The sequence below is a fragment of the Arabidopsis lyrata genome (assembly GCF_000004255.2).
Source record: "Arabidopsis lyrata subsp. lyrata unplaced genomic scaffold ARALYscaffold_6, whole genome shotgun sequence".
NCBI lineage: Eukaryota > Viridiplantae > Streptophyta > Magnoliopsida > Brassicales > Brassicaceae > Arabidopsis > Arabidopsis lyrata.
In genome coordinates this window covers 17,792,354-17,814,982 of record NW_003302550.1, presented here as the reverse complement: position 1 = coordinate 17,814,982, position 22,629 = coordinate 17,792,354, and the positions used below count along the sequence as shown (strand labels likewise).

Here is a 22,629-nt window from a genome sequence, read left to right as displayed (position 1 = left end):
TCTACATTTTGTTCGTCATCAATACTTTATTAAGTAATAACCATAGTAAGTCAAATACACCCGCATGATAATGATAAAGAATCATAACTCATAAGCAAAATTGCATAAAACAGAGCACAAAACATCGACAAAATAAAGATTCTAACATCATTCATCTTCAATACGGTTGTGAAAGCAAACTTGTCCCCCAAACGCCAAACATGTTTGAAATTATAAAGAACCATAACTCATATTGGTATAGAGATATGGTTTGTGTAAACCGGGAATCAGAATGTGATAACCGGAGCACTAGACTATAAATAGAAATCATTGTTGTAACAAACGTTTTATGAGATATAACAGAATCTTCACTTTCTTCTTCGTTTGTTCTTCGATTCTCTCATCAACTATTATGGTATCAGAGCGTTGAGTACGAAAACTCAACCGATTCTCGGATCTCAGAGCTTCTCTTCCATAGAACTCTGTGATTTCTTCGTTTTTCGTCGATCGGATCTTATCAAATTCAGCAGAGAAAGCTTCAGATCTTGCGATGGTTTCCGTTCAAAGATTACGGCGTTGTACAAGAAGATCGAGCAAAGATTCAGCTGAAAAGACTCCGATTCGAGCTTCATCTTCCCCGATTTCTTCCCCGATTCCACCGATTCCACCGATTTCTTCCCCGATTCCACCGATTCCACAAAATTCTTCTCCGTTTCAACCAAACTTCGCTCCAAGAGCACCGATTCATCAAATTCCACAGTTCGACTTCATGGATTCACATTATTCACCGTATGCGTTATAAAATGGTGATAATCCGGGAGCAACTCTTGGTTCTGAGGTACTTGATGGATCAAACTTCTCTTCTTGGAAAATTGCGATGTTTGTTGCCTTAGATGCTAAGAATAAAATTGCGTTTGTTGATGGTACACTACCAAGACCTCCTGAATTTGATCCTAGCTTTCGAGTATGGTCACGTTGTAACAGTATGGTTAAGTCTTGGATCTTTAATTCTGTCACCAAACAAATCTACAAGAGTATTCTCCGATTTAATGATGCTGCAGAAATCTGGAAAGATTTGATATCTCGATTTCACATTACTAATCTACCAAGATCCTATCAATTGACTCAACAAATCTAGAATCTACAACAAGGATCAATGAGTCTTTCCGATTACTATACAGCTTTGAAGACTTTATGGGATGATCTTGATGGTGCTACTTGTGTCAAGACATGTCAAAACTGCAAATGTTGTACTGCTACTGCTTCAATAGCTGATAATGCCAAGATTGTTAAGTTTCTTGCAGGCTTGAATGAATCTTATTCAACCATCTGGAGTCAGATTATTATGAAGAAGACAATTCCGGATCTTGCAGAAACCTACAACTTATTGGATCAAGATCACAGTCAGCGCAACATTGCTACAATTCCAAATAATGCTTCTGCATTTCAGGTTACTTCTTCGAGTGCACAGTTTACAGTAAATGCTGCAAAGTCTACTTATCAGCCTAATCCTAAGGGTGTTCCAAATAAGATTCAGTGTGCTCATTGTGGATATACTGGACACAGTGTGGATACTTGTTATAAGATACACGGATACCTAATTGGCTTTAAAAACAAACAGAAATCTGAAGGAAAGGTCTCAGTGGATAAATTCAAACCAGTGGTTGCTAATCTTGCCTTGACTGATGGCACAGCAACAACTAACACCGGTATTGGACCAAATGGGATTGCAGAACTTATTGGGAATATGTCAAAGAACCAGATTCAAGATGTGATTGTACTTCAGTACTCAACTTCACAATTCCGCACAACCAGTCACTGTTGCATCTATTGCTTCTACTAGTGATGTTGATGGTTCTGCGTTAACTGGTATCTCTTTCTCTCCCTCTACTCTTTGGTTTATGTGTGTTATGACAGCCTCTAGGAAAGTTTTAACCAGTAGTACTTGGATCATAGATAGTGGTGCTTCACATCATGTTTCATATGATAAGAACTTGTTTGAGAGCCTATCTGATGGTCTAAGTAGTGTTGTTACTCTTCCTACTGGCAGTAATGTCAAAATTGCAGGCATAAGAGTAATTAAGTTGAATAGACACATTACTTTGACTAATGTGTTATATATTCCAGAATTTTGACTTAATCTTCTAAGCGTCAGTCAACTTGCAAAATCAATGAAATCAAGAGTTTCCTTTGATGAGGATTGTTGTATAATCCAGGATCATACCAAGAAGCTGATAATTGGAGAAGGTAAAGAGATTGGAGGCTTGTATGTCCTTGAAGCTAGTTCTGATGAATGTACTAGTTCAGATAGTTTACCATCTGTCTCTTCTAATCCACAAGTCTCTGTTATTGTTGATAGTGCTTTATGGCACAGTCGTTTAGGGCACCCATCATATGAAAAGATTGATGTATTACACGCTACTCTTGGAATTAATAAAAGGAATAAAGATGAGACAGTTCATTGCTCTATTTGCCAGAAAGCTAAACAGAAGCACTTATCTTTTCCTTCCAAGAATAACATGTCTACTCATATTTTTGATCTTATTCATATTGATACTTGGGGACCTTTTAACACTCCCACTGTAGAAGGATACAGGTACTTCTTAACAGTCGTTGATGACTATAGTCGTGCTACTTGGGTTTTTCTCATGAAGACCAAGAATGAAGTTTTAACAATATTTCCAGACTTTATTCAGATGGTTCAAACCCAGTTTCAGACTTGTGTCAAGGCTGTAAGATCAGACAATGCACCTGAGTTGAAGTTTGACAAGCTTTATAAGGAGAGAGGCATTGTTTCATACCATTCATGTCCTGAGACGCCTCAACAAAACTCGGTAGTAGAGAGGAAGCATCAACATATATTGAATGTTGCAAGGGCACTCATGTTTCAGTCTTGTGTACCACTGGAATATTGGGGTGATTGTATCTTGTCAGCAGTCTTCTTAATCAACTGATTACCCTCTCCTCTACTATCACAGAAGACACCTTTTGAGCTGCTTCATTCCAAGGTACCTGATTATTCACACCTGAAAGTTTTTGGTTCACTCTGTTATCAGTCAACTAGTACTCAACAGAGACATAAATTCGAGCCACGAGCAAAGGCGTGTGTTTTCTTGGGTTACCCTGCGGGCTACAAAGGTTACAAGCTCTTGGATATTGAGACTAATACAGTTCACATATCTAGACATGTTGTGTTCTTCCAAACGGTTTTTCCTTTTGCTGATATACGAGGATTGACTTCTGATGTTTTTGATGAGATTGATTCTGCTCCTACAAGTATTGCACCTGCTTCACCTGTTACTAGTGATGTCACACCTACATCAGTTTCTAGTGGTGTTTCTAGTGATGTTTCACCTGCAGTTGAAGTTATTGCACCTACAAAGATTAAAAATAAATCAGAGTCTACAAAGAGAGCAAGTCGACCTCCAGGATATCTCCAAGACTATCACTGCAATGTTGTACCTGATGTGATGAAGGATATAAGGTACCCTATCTCAGCATATGTTAATTATGCTCAATTGTCTGAAGAGTTTACTGCTTACATTTGTGCTATCAAAAAGTATCCAGAACCATGCACCTATTGTGGAAGTCGGATTCACACACTCAAGTATTTCTATTAAGTAGGAAAGATTACTCTTGAGGGACAAAAATGAATATGTAAAAATTTATAAATTGCTACGAAAATTGCTATATTATTTCTTTTCTCCAGAAGAAGATCCCCTTTTACATGGCCATTGACCTTTATATTTATACATAGAGAAACGACATTAAAATGAATAATTAAGTACAATTATTCCCTCTTAAATGTGTCCGTTTTGATTCCTTGACTTTAATGCTCAACGTTTAAATTTGAGTTGACTCCGATCTCTATGGGCCTCGCCTTTCGGCCCAAATGTCCTTGGACCGACTAAACCATGACCTCGTCTCCGGACTCGTGTCGAGGTGCAGTCACTTCGAATTCTCCTTATGGTGGTTACCACTTCGATTGTTCTTTTGACTCGTGGGTCTGATGGGCTTTATCCTTTACGGGCCGCTACCCTGACTACGTGGCAATCTTTGGTTGGTCCTGGACCTCTGGTGCGGGATCCGACACCAACAATTAGCCCCCCAAGTTCTTCGAAGTGCCATTCCAATTCGGAGGACTTTAAATGCTTAAATGACCAAAGATTGCGCTCGAGAATCTTTCTGATTTCCCGCCGAAAATCTCATCACTCCTTTAATTTCGGCACTAGCCATTTTTACCCAAGTGACATCTGTCATCATTATGACCGTATATTAATTAATTACTATTAAAACGGAAAAAACCTTCCCACTTCCCACACAACTTCCGAGGCGGTTCCATCATTTAGCTTGTGTAAGGTAACTTCTTTTCATCATCATTTTCTACTTTTTCATTTGCACTTTATTCGAAACTTCTCTCTTCTTTTCCTTTGCCAAATTTCTCTTCGTCGGATCTCGAACCTTCCATTTTCCCAATGACTTCTGATTCTGAAAGACCCGAATCTCCGTCATTCGACGATAGGCGCCCTAGTAATGACGAGTGCACTCGCCCTAATGATATTGCCGGTCCGCACTATAGATCCACTTGTACTCTTCAATCCCTCGAGCGGTTGAGAGAGCTTTGCCGGATTCCGCCGGAAATTATGGCGGAAGCACAAATAGCTGCTCCCACAGAATCCCCAGAGAACCATCGCGATGGTTAATTCTGTGTGTACGAGATTTATTTCAAGGGTTGCGGATTAACCTTCCCGCTTCCCGAAGCCCTAGTTCGGTACTTGGCGGTTCTCGAGATCGCTCTTCCTCAATTGACCCCCAATCTTCTCCGAACCATACTTGGAATTATAACAGTAGCGGCGGAAGCCGGATACATTATAGGGGTCCCCGAGTTGAATGAGCTTCTAAGCGTGAGAAGTTCATCGAAGAAGGCAGGGTATTTCTCGGCATACCCTAATGCTAACAGGAACGTCATTTCGCATCTTCCAAACAAGGATGAAAATTGGCATCACCCTTGGTTCCTGATTAAGAAAACCCCTGCTTCGATTGGAAGTCTATCAGATTTACTTCCATCGAAGTGGTCCGCGAAACCTGGTAGAAATTAGGTCGCATACATTCCTCTAATTTTATTATTCCTATTGATTAAACTTGTTATTTTCACTTTGCAGCTTTCGTCGCTCCGACTTTACCAACTGAAGAATTCATTGGCTTCTTCAAAATAATCCTCGAAGGGGAAACCCTTTGGAATTCTTTCACTCTCGATCGGTTCATAGAAGCCAATCGAAAACTCAGGATGAGCCCTCCCAACCATCTTCATCGTCTTCCGCCTCCTCCCTCAACCCAGGGAATGTCAGCTCGAGCTCTCACTGCCCAGCGAAAAGTAATCTCCAAGCCGATGGTTGAGGCTTGCGACGAGAAAAAGGCGTTCCTTGCGACCGCCATTGACAAAAAAGATTATAGCAAAACCTTATTGGTTGACGACGGTAGCACCGAAGGAGCCAGATCCATCGCCGTTTTCAGATTGACACCTCAACGTGAACGTCACGATGACCGTCCTCCCCGGAGGCTTCAATCTCCTAACCGTGATTCTCATCGTTCCTCCCGGGATGACTTTAGCAACGAACCGCTCAAGGATTTAATTCGCAAAAAGAGGGACAGGTCATCCCGTAGTGGTTCTTCTCCGCGAAGAGAGAAGTCGAGGGCCCGGACTGACCGTTCTCCTCGATCGTCCCCTCCTACAGAACCAATGGGTCCGCCTCGTCCTGTTGATATGTCTTCTTCTTCTCAACGTAGTGGTGAGAAGACGAACCTGGGTGCAGCTTCTCAGAAGGATAGTTCTGAGTCTCGAGATGATTCTCCGAAGACAAAGCCTGCTCTTGTTCCTCAGATCAAATCGCTCTCAGGTATGACGATACACATGTATTCTTTTCGTCTTTGTACTTATTTTGAATTTCTAAGACCTTTCCTCTTTCGCTTTCGTAGCCATGGAGAAAGTGGCGCTCTGCAATTCGTGAACGATACCTATTTCATGCTCATCATTCATCTCGGGTTAGTTCCGCATCAATTTCTGACTTTACCGTCATTTTTCGAACTGATCCGTCATTCCGGGTTTATGTGTAATATCAGGCGAACGGCGAGCTCAATGACATAATTGAACATTACGAAGGGTTGGTCATTGGTCGGGAGAAAGAGATCGACACGTGGAAGGACAAGTTTTCTAATCTCGAGGTTGACCTCCGCTCTTCTACCGACTCCAAGCATGATTTGGAGGACAAGGTTGATGGTCTATCGTCCGAGCTTGCGAAGATAAAGGGGGAGCTACAGGACCAGTACGACCAAAATTTCAAACTCCAAGGTGAGCTTTCTGGTGTTCAGGGTAGACTTCATGAATCCGAATCAACCGCCGACACCCTGAACAACCAGCTTATTGAGCTTAACGCGAAGTACAAGGCGATTGCCAAATTGCGTAACTCCGAGTTAGCGAGGTCGGCATCAAAAGCCAGAAAGGAGGTTAAGGAACCCGGGATGGAGTTGATCCAAGGGGCCATCCGATTCATGCAGACCGAGAAAGCTAGGTCAGATTTGGAATCAAACATTAAGGAGCACGAGAGCAACCTGATCTTGTTGGATCAAATCCATGATACAGATTTCTCCGAGGAGCAAGAGAGGACCGAACTGTCGGCTAATCTTTCTGAAAAGCGGAGTCGCTTGGCAGCTCTTCCTACTTCGACCTTCAACCCGCAGGACTTCGAGGAATTCTTCACTGAATTGCCTCATATAAGTGAATCGGGTCTAGACTGGGCAGGTAATGCTTGGCTCCTGACACTTACTACCTTTTTCTCACCTTATGTGTTTTTTTTTAAAAAAAGTTGACTGGAACTGTCCTTCCCAGGTTCAAGTGAGGCAGAGGATGTCGTCCCACCCGAAGTACCTGCGGCACCGGCGGTTACTCCGGAGGATGGTTGTAATGTAGAGGGCGGACCAAGAGCTCCATCCGACCAAGCACCAGTCAAGCAGGTGAATGAAACTTCGGTTGCTGAGCCGGAGTCCGAGGTGGATATCACTCCGTAGTGGCTGCGTCCACTTTAAATTGGGAATTGTCCCTTTATTTTAAAACTTAATTTCGAACTTGTCTTTGCCTAAGGAGGCTTTATTATTTCTTTTGAACAAGATATTTGCCTGAGGAGGCTTTTAAACCTTTCTAGGTTTTGACCCCAAGGGGGTTCAGTTAAAATTATGTGAGGGTTTGCAAAGTCCGCTTTTAACCCTTTGTGGCCTTGTGGTTATGCTTTCGAGATTTTTTTAGGCTGATCAGACCTTTCTCTTAAGAATGCGAGAACTGAGCTCGGCTTAAAGCGAGTTCCCCACTTCGGGTATAGTAAACTCGGTAAATTTATTGGGCTTGGGCCTTAGAAACTTTTGTAGTTAATGCGACGGTTGCTTTTTCCCTTCTTATTTCTCAAAAGTAGGGAAAATGGCTCGTCTTTAATGCAAAAACTGCCTTTTCTCGATTTTCCAAAAATGGTTTAAACCACTCGGGCACACTACCATTATTGGATTTATGGTTCCAAGACAAACCCTAAATCATTATAAATAAAGGCTTACCTATCTCTAAGCTTTATTTAAATACGCTTTTAGAATCTTACTTGTGGAATATTACGAGAATGGAAAACGAAAAAGTAGCCCCCGTTGATCCCGGCAGCCCACTCTTCTTGTCCGGCGACGGCTTTGAACCGGCCGGCGTTCTCTTCCCTCACGCCGTCTTTCACTTTCCTTCAAAGGAGAAAAAAGAGGCTTGCGACTTTATTGACAAGGTTAATATCTGTCGTCTTTGATTAAAAATTTTCTGTTTCTTCTTATTCATTCGTCTTTATGCTAGGTCGCCGACAAACACCGTCGCTTGTGCGAAGAGAGACAGCGGCTAGGCCTCAAAAGGCAAACACTCGAAGCTCGCATTGCTCGGGTGGAGAGGAAAATACGGGCTTTGGAAAGTGACCCCTTTCAATGGGAATGGCGGAACTTCGATTCTGTTGCTGAGATCCCGAAGATGCTTCGGATGTATCTCCGTGCTAGAGGAGTTCCGGGTCCTGTGAATGCTCCGGTCCATACCGTTCCATCTGATAGCGAGGAAGAAGATGAGGAGGAGGCCAGCACCTGTCGGAAACGCGTTCGGGATCATCCCGAAGTGGATGCCAAGAACAAGGCGTCCACTTCGAAGATTAAACCGGCGATGAAGGAGCCTGTTCCTGAGCCTCTTCCATAAATGTTCTCTAACTTCTTCACTTATTTTGAACTCGTAATGGGCTTCGGCCCCTTTTTATTTATGGAAACATTTGCAATTTTCCTTACTTTTCAAATATTCTCGGAGATGCGTCTTTTAATGCAGGATCTGTTCGAGGGCATAAATCTCTCCGCGAATCACTCCATTCCTAGGATAGAATCCGCAGCTTGCTAGGGATATGACGTTCCTATAAATTATAGTCTCAATTTCCCTTTACTCCTCACCATTCTTTTCATTTTAGTAGGTATGGAGTTCAATCTTCGCTGTTCAGAATCTATGCCCGACTTCTCCAGAATCGGAATGATAAACGAAGACGTTCCAAATGAGCCAAACAGGCAAACTCCTCCACCTCGCGGCTTCTTCAGATCTCAGATCCAAGCTCCATGTGCTCTGATCAGGGATCTCCCCATTGACCAAGGAACAGCGATGGCATTCATAGAGGCACTCACGCTTCAGCATCGGAAGCTTTCATTGGAAAAGAGGAGACTCCGGAAGAGGATTAACCGGATGCAACGCAGGCTTACTACGGTGTCAAGAGATCTTCACATCCTTGAATCTCACCCCGGAGAGTGGATTGAGCTTGGAATCTCTGACTTTCCTCGAGTTCCGGACTGCATGATGCCAATCCTCGATCTTGCTGGTCAAGGAGTTGAAGTGTTCTGCTCGTCAACAAGATTTTCATAGTCCGAAGTGTACGATGAGGGACATTCCATCTTTTGAATAAACGCTCTATTTCCAACCTCTTGTATGTTCGCATAGCCGAACCTTTATTTGCTTCACTTGTTCGCACAGTCGAACCTTTTTCCTTTAATAAAGAAATAAAACAAATTTTTATTAATAGCTGAACTCGTTTCTGAGCTGCCTACGTACCCATTTCGGGATCAAGCCACACCGTAGTTCATGTACATAAACAATGCATGTAGCTTTAAACATAAAACTTCTTTAGGTTAATCACATTCCAAGGTCGCTTGACTGGATTGTCTTCTAAGTCTTTCAACCTATAAACACCGTTCCGAACCACTTCGGTAATAATGTAAGGTCCTTCCCAATTAATACCGAGTTTACCGGCACCTTCTTCTTTTTTGTTGTCAAAGACGCGCCTTAATACATAATTTCCCACGAAGAAAGGCCTACTTTTAACCTTAGAATTATAATACCGGGCTGCTGCCTGCTGGTAATTCTGGATCCGAATCAAAGCTTGATCACGCCTTTCATTTATGGTATCTAGTGAATCATTAAGCATTGCTGAATTTTCTTCCTCGTTTAACGGTGCTTCTGTTCGGCGAAGTCCGGGAACATTGAGTTCAACTGGTACTACCGCCTCCATGCCATAAACCAAAGAGAATGGAGTTTCTCCTGTAGGTCGCCTAGGGGTTGTGCGATAGGCCCATAGGACGGGTTGGAGTTCTTCATACCATCCTCCCTTTAGATGATTTAAGCGTTTCTTGAGATTGCTCAATATCGTCTTGTTCGCGGCTTCAGCTTGACCGTTTCCTTGCGGATATCGTGGAGTAGAATAACTAACTTTGATTCCCCAGTCCGCACAAAAGGCATCAAACTCGTGTGAAATGAATTGTGGTCCATTATCAGTGACTATTTCGTACGGAACTCCATGTCGACATATAATGTTTTTCCAAATAAAGGTCTTCACCGCCGAATCCTTGATACCAACATACGCCTCAGCTTCAATCCATTTCGAAAAGTAGTCCGTAAGGACTAAAAGGTATTGTACACCTCGAGTTGACTTGTGCAATGGTCCAATGATGTCCATTGACCACCTCATAAACGGGTATGGGGCGGAAATGGAGGAGAATAATTCCGACGGTTGATGGATCAATGGTGCATGGAGTTGGCAGCGCTTGCATCTTTGGGCGAACTTAACACAATCTGTGATCATAGTGGGCCAATAATATCCCATTCTTTTAACTTTAAAAGCCATAGCCCTTCCTGATGAATGACTCCCACATAATCCTTCGTGCACTTCGCTCATAACGATTTCGACTTCGGACCCAAAAATGCATAATAGGTAAGGGTCACTGACACCTCGTCTATACAATGTGTCTTTTGACAGACAAAATTTCGCGCTAACGATTCTCATTTTTCTGGCCTGCCATTTATTCTTTGGGAGCTTGCCTGTCATAATGTAGTGCTTTATTGGCTCCCTCCAGTCAGCCCCCAAGTCTTTAGCCGGAATTTGGTCGACCTTGTGAAATACTCGTGGCTCTGGCTCGGGATGTTCGTTTGGTTCAAGAACATCCTCCTCGATTAACGGTTCGGTTTCTAATATTGCTTCTGGAATCACATCTTCAGCTAAGACAACGGGTTCCTTGTTAGATGTATTTGATCCCCTTGACTTTCTCTGTTTGTTGGGTGGCGGTTCGATCTCTGGTTCGCCACGGTCGCGTGCCGCTGCTCGAGACCTTGTAACGACGAGGGTTTCTTTGTTGTCTTGAATGCTTTGCTCCGAAATGCATTCCACTGGAATAACTCTTTTTAACTCAGGATCTGATGTTGACGCCAATGCGGCAAGTGCATCCGCAGTTGTATTCTCTCCCCGAGGTATGCGGATTAATTCGAATTTCGAGAAATTTTTAGATAGATCTTTCACCACTTCGAAGTACGCTTCCATTCTTGAGTCTTTGGCTTCATAGTCTCCATTAAACTGGTTAAATACTAATTGTGAATCGCAATAAGCCAATATTTCCTTAGCTCCAACTCCTTGTGCTAATCGAAGTCCGGCAATCAGGGCTTCGTACTCTGCCTCATTGTTGGAGGCATTGAATAACAACCGGAATGATTGTTCTAGAATTTCTGATGTTGGAGATTCCAACTTGATTCCAACTCCGGATCCTTGCTTTGTTGAAGACCCATCTACGTGTAATTTCCAAGTTTGGTTCTCCGAATGCTCTATCATTCCAGGTATTGGTAGCTCGGTTATGAAATCTGCTAGAACCTGAGCTTTCATACTGATCCGGCTTTTGAATTCTATATCATACTCGCTTAACTCCACCGCCCATTTCGCCAAGCGTCCGGACTGACTTGGACTATGAAGTACTGTTCGGAGTGGTTGGTTAGTTAATACTTCAACCGGATGGGATTGAAAATATGGGCGCAGCTTCCGAGCCGAAGTTACCACCGCGAGTGCAAGTTTTTCCATCATTGTGTATCTGGTTTCCGGATCCGTCATTGACTTGCTCACGTAGTAAATTGGTTTCTGCTCCCCACGGTCTTCCCAAACCAAGACTCCACTAACCGCGTGGTTTGAAACCGACACGTACAAATAAAGTTTTTCATCCACTTCCGGTTTGGACAATATAGGTGGAGTGGTTAAGTATGCCTTAAGCTGCCCAAAAGCTTCTTCACACTTCTCATCCCAAAGGAATCCTTTGTTCCCTTTCAGAATTTGGTAGAAAGGCAACGACTTATCTGTTGATCTCGAGATAAAACGATTCAGAGCCGCAATCCGCCTAGTAAACCGTTGTACTTCTTTGAAGTTTCTTGGAGAGGGCATGTTTAGAAAGGCGTTAATTTGATTTGGATTGGCTTCAATCCCTCTTTCTGTCACGATATAACCAAGAAATTCTCCGGATGGGACTCCAAATGTGCACTTCGCCGGGTTCAGCTTCATTTGATATTTATTGAGAATATCAAAACATTCCTCTAAATGCTTAACGTGATCCTCTTTCTTTAACGATTTAACCAACATATCATCTATGTAGACTTCCATTGTTTTCCCGAGATGATTATGGAACATCTTGTTAACCAAACGTTGATAAGTTGCTCCTGCATTTTTCAAACCAAAAGGCATTACCTTATAACAATAGATACCTCTATCAGTGATAAATGACGTTTTTTCTTGGTCTTCGGGGTTCATCATTATTTGATTATAACCCGAGAAGGCATCCATGAATGTTAACAGCTCGTTCCCAGCGGTGGACTCTACAAGTCGATCTATATGTGGGAGCGGGAAACTATCTTTGGGACATGCTTTATTGAGGTCTGTGAAGTCGATGCAGACCCTATCTTTCCCATTCTTCTTCTTGAAAACGACAGTATTTGCTACCCATTCCGGATATTGTACTTTTCTTATGGACCCTATCTTCAAAAGTTTATCCACTTCGTCGTTTACTATTTTTGCTCGCTCCACTCCAAGCTTTCTTCTTTTTTGTTTCACCGGTTTGAAGCTTGGATCCACGTTTAGTACATGACAAATTATACTTGGATTTATGCCAGGCATGTCCACTGCTGACCATGCAAACGATGTTTTGTTTTTCCTTAAGAGTTCGATCAAAGCTTCTCTTATTTGGCCAGTCAAAGTTGCCCCAATTCGAATTTTCCGGTCCGGCTTGTCTTCTTCCAACACCACTTCGATTACTACATCATCTTTCTTCTACCCGTTAGGAAATTTTGTTCTTAGTCCCTCTTTTGCGGGCTTCGTTAATTGCTATTGAATCTTCATACGGTGGCTAGCTAGATAACACGTCCGTGAAGCTTCTTGATCACCCCGAATTATTTCCACTCCTCTTGATGTTGAAAATTTAATACATTGATGATATGTAGAGGGGACCGCTTTCATTTGATAAATCCAGGGAGTACCGAGGATGATGTTGTAAGCTGCGGGCTTATCGAAGACAACGAATTCCACGATCTTCGATACCTTTTTAGCGAGGACCGGTAGCTTGATTGTCCCGAGAGACATGGCTGACTCACTTGTGAATGCAACTAATGGAGACGGAGGCCCCACTATGTCCGCCCGACTAATTCCCATTCTTTCTAAAGTACTTAAAAAGATCAAATCGACCGAACTGCCTGTATCTATAAGGATCCTTGATACTTCGAAGTTGGCAACGTCAAGGGTAATGACTAGAGCATCATCATGAGGTCTTTCGAGGTACCGCGTTTCTTCTTCATTAAATGATATTGATGCACCTTGAAAATCGACTTCTTCGCTTAAACTTGCTTTGAGTAGGATATTTCGTCTATATTTCTTGATGGAACTTATCGAATCTCCGCAAAATTTGGAACCTCCTAGAATAACATTGATCTTACCCTTAGAATTCCTTGGTTCTTCCTCATTGGTTAATCTTGGTCTTTTGGAATTTTGATCTTTGGAACTTTCCTTTGCTTCGTGGTATTCCTTCACAAAATCTTTTATATCGAATTTGGAAAGATCTCCACTGGCCCAAAGCTCTGCGATGTGCCTTTTAAGAACGCTACAATCCTTGGTTAAATGTCCGGTTACTTTATGAATGTCGCAATATAGACTTTCATCACGGACCCAAGTGTTTGATCTTCCTTTCCCTTGGAATTGCTTTCCGACGGTACTGTTGAAGGGTTGCGACCCAAATTTCTTTGGTCCTTTGTTCTCCCTGGGTTCGAATTTTTTGGTAGGGACGGTGATTGCCGGCTTCTCTTGCTTATTTCTTTTGGCAAAACTTTCTTTTTCGTCCTCTACCTCCATCCAGTTGTTTGCACGGAAGAGTGCATCCTGAATTGTGTCTGGCTTATGAAGTATTAAGTCTTCTTTAAACCTTGAATCATGTCGCAATCCTTTTCGTAGGGCAGTTAAAGCTGATTGTTGTGAGATTCTTGGGAGCTTTGACAGCACTCCTTTGAACTTGGTGATGAAAACTCGAAGTGACTCATTTGATCCTTGCGATAAGTTCCAAAGATCGGCATCCGAAACGCTTTTATCCATAAGGATGGAATATTGCTTTAAGAATACGGCTGATAGTTCGTCGAAATTGCTGATCGAACCCGGCTCTAATTGGGTGAACCACATTAGAGCTTGGCCACATAAATTTTCCGAAAAGAGCTTGCAGTAACTTGCGTCCTCATCAGCTTCATCCAATTCGACTCTTCCAGCAGCGATCAGAAAAGCTGCGAGATAGCTTTTAAGGTCCTCCAATCCGCTGTAAGGGTCCAACTTGAGTTTCCGGGAATCTTTGATCCTCAAACTTGCAATTCGCGAGATGAAAGGTGTTCGCCTAGCTTCTTCAATGACTCGATTGATGTCTGGCTCCGAACTTGTAGCTTGATGAAATTTTGATTTCATTTCTTTTAATTCCTGGCTAACCTTCCTCATGGTCTCGAACTGGTCGAGGTTCTCCTGCTCGTATTGAGCTGCAAGTTGTTCTTCATCTCCGAGCTGTGTCTCTTCTTCCAACGTCTGAGCTACATTATTAGTAGCACCAGGAGTTGTTTGTTCGCTGGTTTCATTTCGTGCAGCGGAACTTGGCGAGTTGAATATCCCTCTTCGGATTCCCACAAGGTTTCCTGCACTTAAAGAGCAAACACGAGTTTGTATAGTACTGACGTTTTGACTAAGAGATACCTGGGATGTTTGCAACGTATCAACGGCCTTTTCCACATCCGAGAACTTTTGTGATATGTCCGACATGGTTTGCTGCATAGCTTTGAGGGTTTCGGCCAATGATGCATCAACGGCGTCTCCTCCGGACATTGTTGCTTATCTCGGAAATGTAGTAAAGAAAAAATCTGACCACTCAAGAATCCTCTGTCCCCACAGACGGCGCCAAAATGTGGAAGTCGGATTCACACACTCAAGTATTTCTATTAAGTAGGAAAGATTACTCTTGAGGGACAAAAATGAATATGTAAAAACTTATAAATTGCTACGAAAATTGCTATATTATTTCTTTTCTCCAGAAGAAGATCCCCTTTTACATGGCCATTGACCTTTATATTTATACATAGAGAAACGACATTAAAATGAATAATTAAGTACAATTATTCCCTCTTAAATGTGTCCGTTTTGATTCCTTGACTTTAATGCTCAACGTTTGAATTTGAGTTGACTCCGATCTCTATGGGCCTCGCCTTTCGGCCCAAATGTCCTTGGACCGATTTAACCATGACCTCGTCTCCGGACTCGTGTCGAGGTGCAGTCACTTCAAATTCTCCTTATGGTGGTTACCACTTCGATTGTTCTTTTGACTCGTGGGTCTGATGGGCTTTATCCTTTACGGACCGCTACCCTGACTACGTGGCAATCTTTGGTTGGTCCTGGACCTCTGGTGCGGGATCCGACACCAACACCTATGCTCAAGCCAAGAAAATAAAAGAATGGCTTGATGCAATGGAGATTGAAATAGATGCATTGGAGGAGACAAATACTTAGACAGTCTGCAGTCTACCTGATGGCAAGAAGCCTATTGGTTGCAAATGGGTTTTTAAAGTCAAGCTTAACGCAGATGGTAGTCTGGAGAGATTTAAAGCTCGTTTAGTAGCTAAAGGGTATACACAAAAGGAAGGTTTGGATTATGGTGATACATTTTCCCCTGTAGCAAAGATGACAACAGTGAAAGTTCTTCTTTCAGTGTCAGCTACAAAGAATTGGAGTTTACACCAGTTAGACATTTCAAATGCATTCTTTAATAGGGATTTAGACGAGGAGATCTACATGAGTTTACCCCCAGGTTATTCACCAAAACAGGGAGGCTCTCTACCTGACAATGCTGTTCTAAAGCTGGAAAAATCCTTGTATGGATTAAAACAAGCATCCCGACAGTGGTACTTGAAGTTTAGCACAACATTGATGAATTTTGGGTTCAAGAAGTCTCAAGCTGATCATACACTCTTCACCCGCATAAATGGTAACGTTTTCACAACACTTTTAGTGTATGTAGACGATATAGTGATTGCTGGGAATGATGAAGATGCTATTACTCAGTTAAAGAAAGATTTAGCACAGTCCTTTAAACTCAGGGATTTAGGTCCTTTGAAGTATTTTTTGGGCTTAGAGATTGCTAGATCTAAGGAAGGAATCTCAGTATGCCAAAGGAAGTATACTTTGGAGTTATTAGAAGAAACTGGTTTGTTAGGCTGCAGGCCTTCTTCGATCCTAATGGAACCTAGTGTAAAGCTGACACAACATAGTGATGAACCGGAGCTAGAGAATCCAGAGACTTATAGGAGATTGGTTGGTAATTGATGTATCTCACAATTACTAGACCTGATATAACATACGCTGTCAACAAGCTATGCCAGTTCTCTTCTTCTCCAAAGAATTCTCATCTTAAAGCAGCTCATAAGGTGGTTCATTACTTGAAAGGAACAACTGGTTTGGGTTTATTTTACTCTTCCAAGTCTGATTTTTGTCTCACAGCTTACACTGATGCTGATTGGGGTTCATGTATCGACTCTAGGAGATCAACCTCAGGTTATTGTATGTTCCTAGGTGATTCTCTTGTGTCTTGGAAATCAAAGAAGCAAGATATGGCCTCTGCTTCATCTGCAGAATCTGAGTACAGGGCAATGGCTATGGCAAGTAAGGAAATTGCTTGGTTGGTGAAGTTGGTTGCAGAGTTTCAAATCCCGCAAACCAAACCCGTCCCTATGTTCTGTGACTCTACTGCTGGAATTCACATCGCCAATAACTCGGTCTTCCACGAGAGAACAAAGCACATTGAGAATGATTGCCATATTACAAGAGATCGCATCGAACAAGGTTTGCTAAAGACTCTACATGTTACCACTATTTCTCAGCTTGCAGATGTTTTGACCAAGCCTTTGTTCCCTTCCTTATTCAACTCTCTTATTGGCAAGATGAGTCTTCATTCCATATACGTCTCATCTTGAGGGAGGCTATTGGTATAGAGATATGGTTTGTGTAAACCGGGAATCAGAATGTGATAACCGGAGCACTAGACTATAAATAGAAATCATTGTTGTAACAAACGTTTTATGAGAAATAACAGAATCTTCACTTTCTTCTTCGTTTGTTCTTCAATTCTCTCATCAACTATTAACTCATAAACACAAAACCGGCTATAGAGTTAGTTTGATGCATCATTACCTTGAACTTACACCACTAGGAACTTGGAAGTAGGCTGTGTATATAGCCAAGGTATGTCCGATAACCGATAACGGGGAAGGATTATCCAAAGCTTCAATAGCACGAGCACAATCTAACCACACCTCTATTTTCTTATTCGAAGATCATGTCAGCTTCTAAGAATCCACAAAATACAACACAATGTTGTCGTAATCTTGTTAAAGGTAGGTAAAGACTGCTGCACCAATATGATCTCTTGCGATCCACCCAGCAACACCACATATAAAACTTGAATTAGTCCATGAAGAACTCACATTGCATTTGATGATATCATTGGCAGACCAATTTGCTACTTACCAACTCTGGGCTTATTATTGGGTTACAAAACCATCTTTGGGCTTTTTATGGTGATCCATAACTATTCCTTTGGAACTTTTATTAACCCTTTCCTTTGCTCACTCGAGTATCGTTACGTCTCTGTAAACACTTCGAAAATGGAATCTTCAAAGGAACAACAAAACACGCCGGAGAAATCAACCTCCGAAGCTCCGGCCACCGTTTCCTCTGCCTTTCCTCCCTCCGGTTGCTGTACAAACTGCGGCGGACCAACGATTTCCGAACCACCACCACTCGCTTCATTCCCGGAGATGTCACCACCACCAAACTATCGCCCGATCCGAGCTCCAGCAATCAATCTCCCACACAACTCTCAAGCGATAATCCTCTCTCCCGTTCCTCACGCCGAACAAGTCCCCGTCGTATCTCCGCCGTATCAATTCCAATCTCCCGTCAAAAGAATCCACTCTCCCGACGATATCCGCCGATTTCACGAATCTGCATCTTGTAAGAACTTCTTAGGATTCATAGTATCTCTCTCAGAATCGATCCGTGGTTATAAGATCTCAGATCCTTGTGATATCTCACCAACCGTCGCCGCCATAGTTTCAATCCTTGAAACCTTGTTACAATGGATCGATGAGATTCCTCCTGCTCAACAATCGGCTCGATATGGTAACGTTTCGTTTAGGTCATGGCATGAACGGCTCGGCGAGAGAGGTGAATCGCTTATTCTTGAGTTTCTTCCTGAGGAATTTAAAGAATCTGTAATTGAGATTGTTCCTTACTTCTTCGATAGCTTTGGGAACTCTAGTAGGATTGATTACGGAACCGGACACGAGACGAATTTCGCGGCATGGTTGTATTGTTTAGCTAGGATGGGGATTGTGAAAGAAGAGGATTATCATGGTTTGGTTGCTAGGGTTTTTGTTAAGTATTTGGAATTGATGAGGAAACTGCAAATGGTTTATTGCTTAGAACCAGCTGGATCTCATGGAGTTTGGGGACTTGATGATTACCATTTCTTGCCGTTTATATTTGGGAGTTCTCAGTTGATTGATCATAAGTATATGAAACCGAAATCGATTCATAACGATGACATTTTGGAGAATTTCTCTAGTGAATACATGTACTTGTCTTGTATTGCCTTTGTGAAGAAGGTGAAGAAAGGTTTGTTTGCTGAGCATTCGCCGTTGTTGGATGATATAAGTGGTGTACCGAACTGGAAGAAAGTGAATAGCGGTTTGCTTAAGATGTATAGAGTCGAAGTGCTCGAGAAAGTTCCGATTATGCAGCATTTCCTCTTTGGCTGGCTCATCAAATGGTACGATTCTACATCTTTCCTTTTGTCTCATTTTTAGCTGATCACTATTGCTTTTTAATAGAAACCTATGGTTGTGTAATGGTTTATAGATTGGATTATCTATCCTGATATTGATATCTAGAATGAAACCTGTAATGATTTTGAGAATTCGTAGATTGCATTACCAAATTCAGAATAGATGATACTTTTGTGGAACCCTGGTCTTCTGAGAGACTCGCTGGGTCTAGTGGGAAGTCATAGCTTGTATGAATTTTGCTGATTCTGTAAGGTAGAGAAATTTTTTAGTTAGCAGATTTGAAGTTACATTATCTGCTTATGGATTTTCTCATTAGCGGTTTCACATGTGTTGTGATCATTAATTGGATACTTATAGAGAATAATTTGCTGAAAACTAATGTGAGCGTATTTGGTACCGCTGCACAATATTGTTTGCATCACCATTCTCTACCCAAATTTGCTCCCCATTTTTCATTAGACATGAACAAAACTGACAGCTTCTCATTGGCTCCTATAGCTAACATCTCATGTTGAGTTCTACACAGCTGAATCGTTAGTATTTCTTTAGCCGTTGAAATGCAGATGTTTTAAAACTTCGCTGTGGAATCTAATTGCGAAAAAATGGTGTTGGCAGGGAAGAGTGATTTACTTCAGTGCCATAAATAGAAGCAGGGACAGCGATTTTCTCTTCCTTGAGGTGGATTAACATAAAGTGGAGTCGCCTTTGCTTTTGCATGTATCTGATACGCATGCCATCTTCTTCTTGTATTCTCTGTGTTTTAAACTTCACATTGTCTTTTTGATAAATCCCTTCTGCCTATAAAGAGAAAACGAATGTTTTGTTTAGAAATCCTTAAGAACAGAATTTCTCTTACCCCTCGGTTACAACTGAAACAATTGAGCTAAAAACATTCCTGCTTGCGTCTCTCAAGATCAGAAAAATAGAAAATCCCTAAATTATCTCCTTATGTGTAGTAGTGAATCTCTTTCCGACTTTCTTGGCAAGTTCATGCAGTTACCGCAAAGAATTATGCCTTCGGAACCGACACGTAGTAGTCCGGTTGTAAATTCCAGCCTTTATTAAGCTGCTGAAAGGCTCTTCGATCACATACGCTGGGGAAAATAATCAACATTATAGGCAAGATTGAAATGCAATCCATTCCACTTTAGTATCTTGACCTGAAGGTCATCACCGGAACGATGACACTGAGCGAGAAAACCCTTTTTTAGGGAAACCTAGCTTTCTCTAACAAACTTATTTCATAAGTGAGCGAATGTGTGTAAGCCCAGTGAGCGAATGTGTGTAAGCCCTGTCAACATTTTTTTATGTGCGTAAGCCCAGTGAGCGAATGTGTGTAAGCCCAGTGAGCGAATGTGCGTAAGTGAGCGAATGTGTGTAAGCCCAGTGAGCGAATGTGCGTAACCCAGTGAGCGAATGTGTGTAAGCCCAGTCAACATTTTTTGATGTTAGGTTTTGATGGACACAAGTTTGAATACACGTATAATTTTCGAAATTTCATATTCATACTATTATACTTTTTAAATTTCATTTCTGAATAATGAAAAATGACTTTTAACATATGTGAGAGTCTAAGAATCTTGTCATTAGAGACTAAGTTAAGTGAATGAGAAAAAGTTTGAGAGAGTCTAAGAATCTTGTAATCCTGGGAGTATTTTAACAAAAATAAGATTTTCTTTTTTATAAAATCCTTTCCTCCTTTTTATATATAGCTTCTTTCATATAGTTTGTTTATACTCTTGATCCTAGACCATCATTAACGATGGATCCAAGTGGAGGTCTAAGACACAAAGTGTCTAAAAAATAAATCAAAAATGAATAAAAACAATAGACTCCATTCTAACTTTGGATTTTTAGAACATTTTTGGACACGCATACGTGGCAAACGTGGGTTGGTTGTTTTTTTAAACAAGGGGAAAAAATGTTGCACCTTTGTTTTCTCTCTCAGTTTTTTTTAACAGCTTTGTTTTTTTGGATCTTCACTTTTTGGATCAACCATTGGACTGTCCAAAAATAAAAAACATTCAAAGTGTCTAAATTTTTTATTTTCTATTATAAATATTACGAATCTTGTTTGGATCCCAATTTTTGGATCCAACCATTAAGGTTGCTCTTAAATACCTCATTTGTGGTTGTACCCACTATATGTCTGTTATGTAGGTACTAAACGATGTCGCTCAACATTATAAGAGAAGCTAAACAACATCATTTTGGTTTGGCTAATTAATGTATATATATATATATATATATATATATATATATATATATATATATATATATATTTTTGTTTAAGGGCTAATTAATATTTTCCGACTTAGACTACTTACAATGGTCGTTTTTAAGCTGTTGAATAAATTTATCAACTGTTGAATAACTCCAATGGCTTGTTGAAAAAAAATAAAGATGGGGTGGAGACAACATTGTTGAATCGATCCAACTGCATTGAAACACATATGAGGTGGGTCTCACTGTATATGGCACATATTGAATGCTTAAACTTGTTATTCTATCATAATGTTTAGATAAATACATGTGTTCTATTTCTATTAGATGCTGGGATTTCATATATTATTTTTTCAAACGAATTATTTGAGATCAATTATGTCATAGAATATTAAATTTTATTTTATACCAAAATTCATCATTTTCATATCTGTAAATAGAGACTTGTTTCACTTAATTTGGACAAAAAAACCACATTTTTACTATTATAAACTCTTGTTTATTGTTTTACTGTCTTTTTAGTGAAATGGATCCTAATAATAATCTTTTTAGCTCCCAAAATTCTTCTAATTACCTTTTTAACTACCCAAATCCCAACAATTATCAATTTCAAAATCAAACTACTGTAAAAGATAAAAGTATATCGGTGTTGAAGTATGATGTGGAAGAAAGAAGATGATGTGAAGTGTCAAAAGAAAAAAAAATGGGTATTGTAAACATGTAACTAATGTAGATAGTTTTAGCCTCTTATAAGACCACATCCACTATATTGCTCTATTTTTTACTATAAATAGAGTAACTGTAAAATAAAGCAGAATTTCTCTCTTATATATCATCCTATTTTTATTCTAAATAAGAATAACTTTAAGTATATTTTTATTCTAAATAAGAATAACTGTAAAATAACTTATTGGAAAATATCAATAGATATGCATAGACGAATCGATAATTCACTCCCTTCATTTTGCACTGTTCCCTCGCTTCTGTTCATTTTTTTTTACGCATGTACCCCTATAGCATCAAGGGAGTCGCATATAGATTATAGGGCTGTATCATTGCAAACGGTAGGAGAAGATTTTGAGAGATATTTTTGGGGAGTTGTGTTTATTTATTTTTTTTTAATTTTTTTCTTGGTCAGTTACCGAACAGTCGTGTTTTTCCTCATCCTATACGAGGAGGAGAGAAGGCGTTTTGAGGCTGAAAGAAAAAGGAAACAACTCCCCAAAACTGTCCTCTCGCATTCTTTTTCTCTGGTTCTGTTTTTCGAGCAAGGGTTTATATCTCAGATCTGGTTTTTGTTCTTCTCGTTTTTTTCTGGTAATTAAAATCAATTTTTTCTTTTGATTTTGCTTTCAGCGACATGTTTTTTGTTGTCTAACTAGAGTTTATCGATTTTTTTCTAGAACCGATGCCTCCGATTCTGCTTCCTACCTCCCCGGTTGATTGCGTTTGGTCACGAACCTCGCGGCGAGAGGGTTAATGTTTATCAGAAGATGAAAACACTCATGCGAAATCATACATTATGCTGCCGTGGATGCCACATCGTTGATGATGTTGATGACGCAGCTGCCATGTCCTTGATGACATCGTTGCCATGTCATCATCACCTTAGAAAATAATTTTTTTTCTTGAACTTTTTCTTCTTCATTATTATCATATGATAGAACTGTGAAATTTTT

At 40.8% G+C, this 22,629-nt stretch overlaps 2 protein-coding genes and 1 pseudogene across 3 annotated transcripts; all 3 read left to right on the top strand.

Annotated features, from left to right (window-relative positions):
• The first annotated feature begins 4,454 nt into the window (after positions 1-4,454).
• On the top strand, positions 4,455-7,205 carry LOC110227388 (annotated as a pseudogene).
• A 650-nt stretch (positions 7,206-7,855) lies between these two features.
• LOC110227387 lies at positions 7,856-8,236 on the top strand (the record flags this gene model as incomplete). The annotated part of the gene is made up of 1 exon (XM_021021476.1): positions 7,856-8,236. A coding segment is annotated over one exon (381 nt), but the record flags the coding sequence as incomplete, so codon positions are not given.
• Positions 8,237-17,507: 9,271 nt separating this feature from the next.
• LOC9310567 (serine/threonine-protein phosphatase 2A activator) lies at positions 17,508-19,626 on the top strand. Of its 2 annotated transcripts, none has more exons than XM_002874454.2 (2): positions 17,508-18,711; positions 19,343-19,626. In XM_002874454.2, exons 1-2 carry the CDS (start codon positions 17,546-17,548, stop codon positions 19,350-19,352), a joined length of 1,176 nt encoding a protein of 391 aa, XP_002874500.1. In that variant the 5' UTR covers positions 17,508-17,545; the 3' UTR covers positions 19,353-19,626. The 2 variants fall into 2 exon arrangements, with proteins under 2 accessions (XP_002874500.1, XP_020877474.1); XM_021021815.1 differs by lacking the exon at positions 19,343-19,626 and adding an exon at positions 18,866-19,320.
• Positions 19,627-22,629: the final 3,003 nt, after the last annotated feature.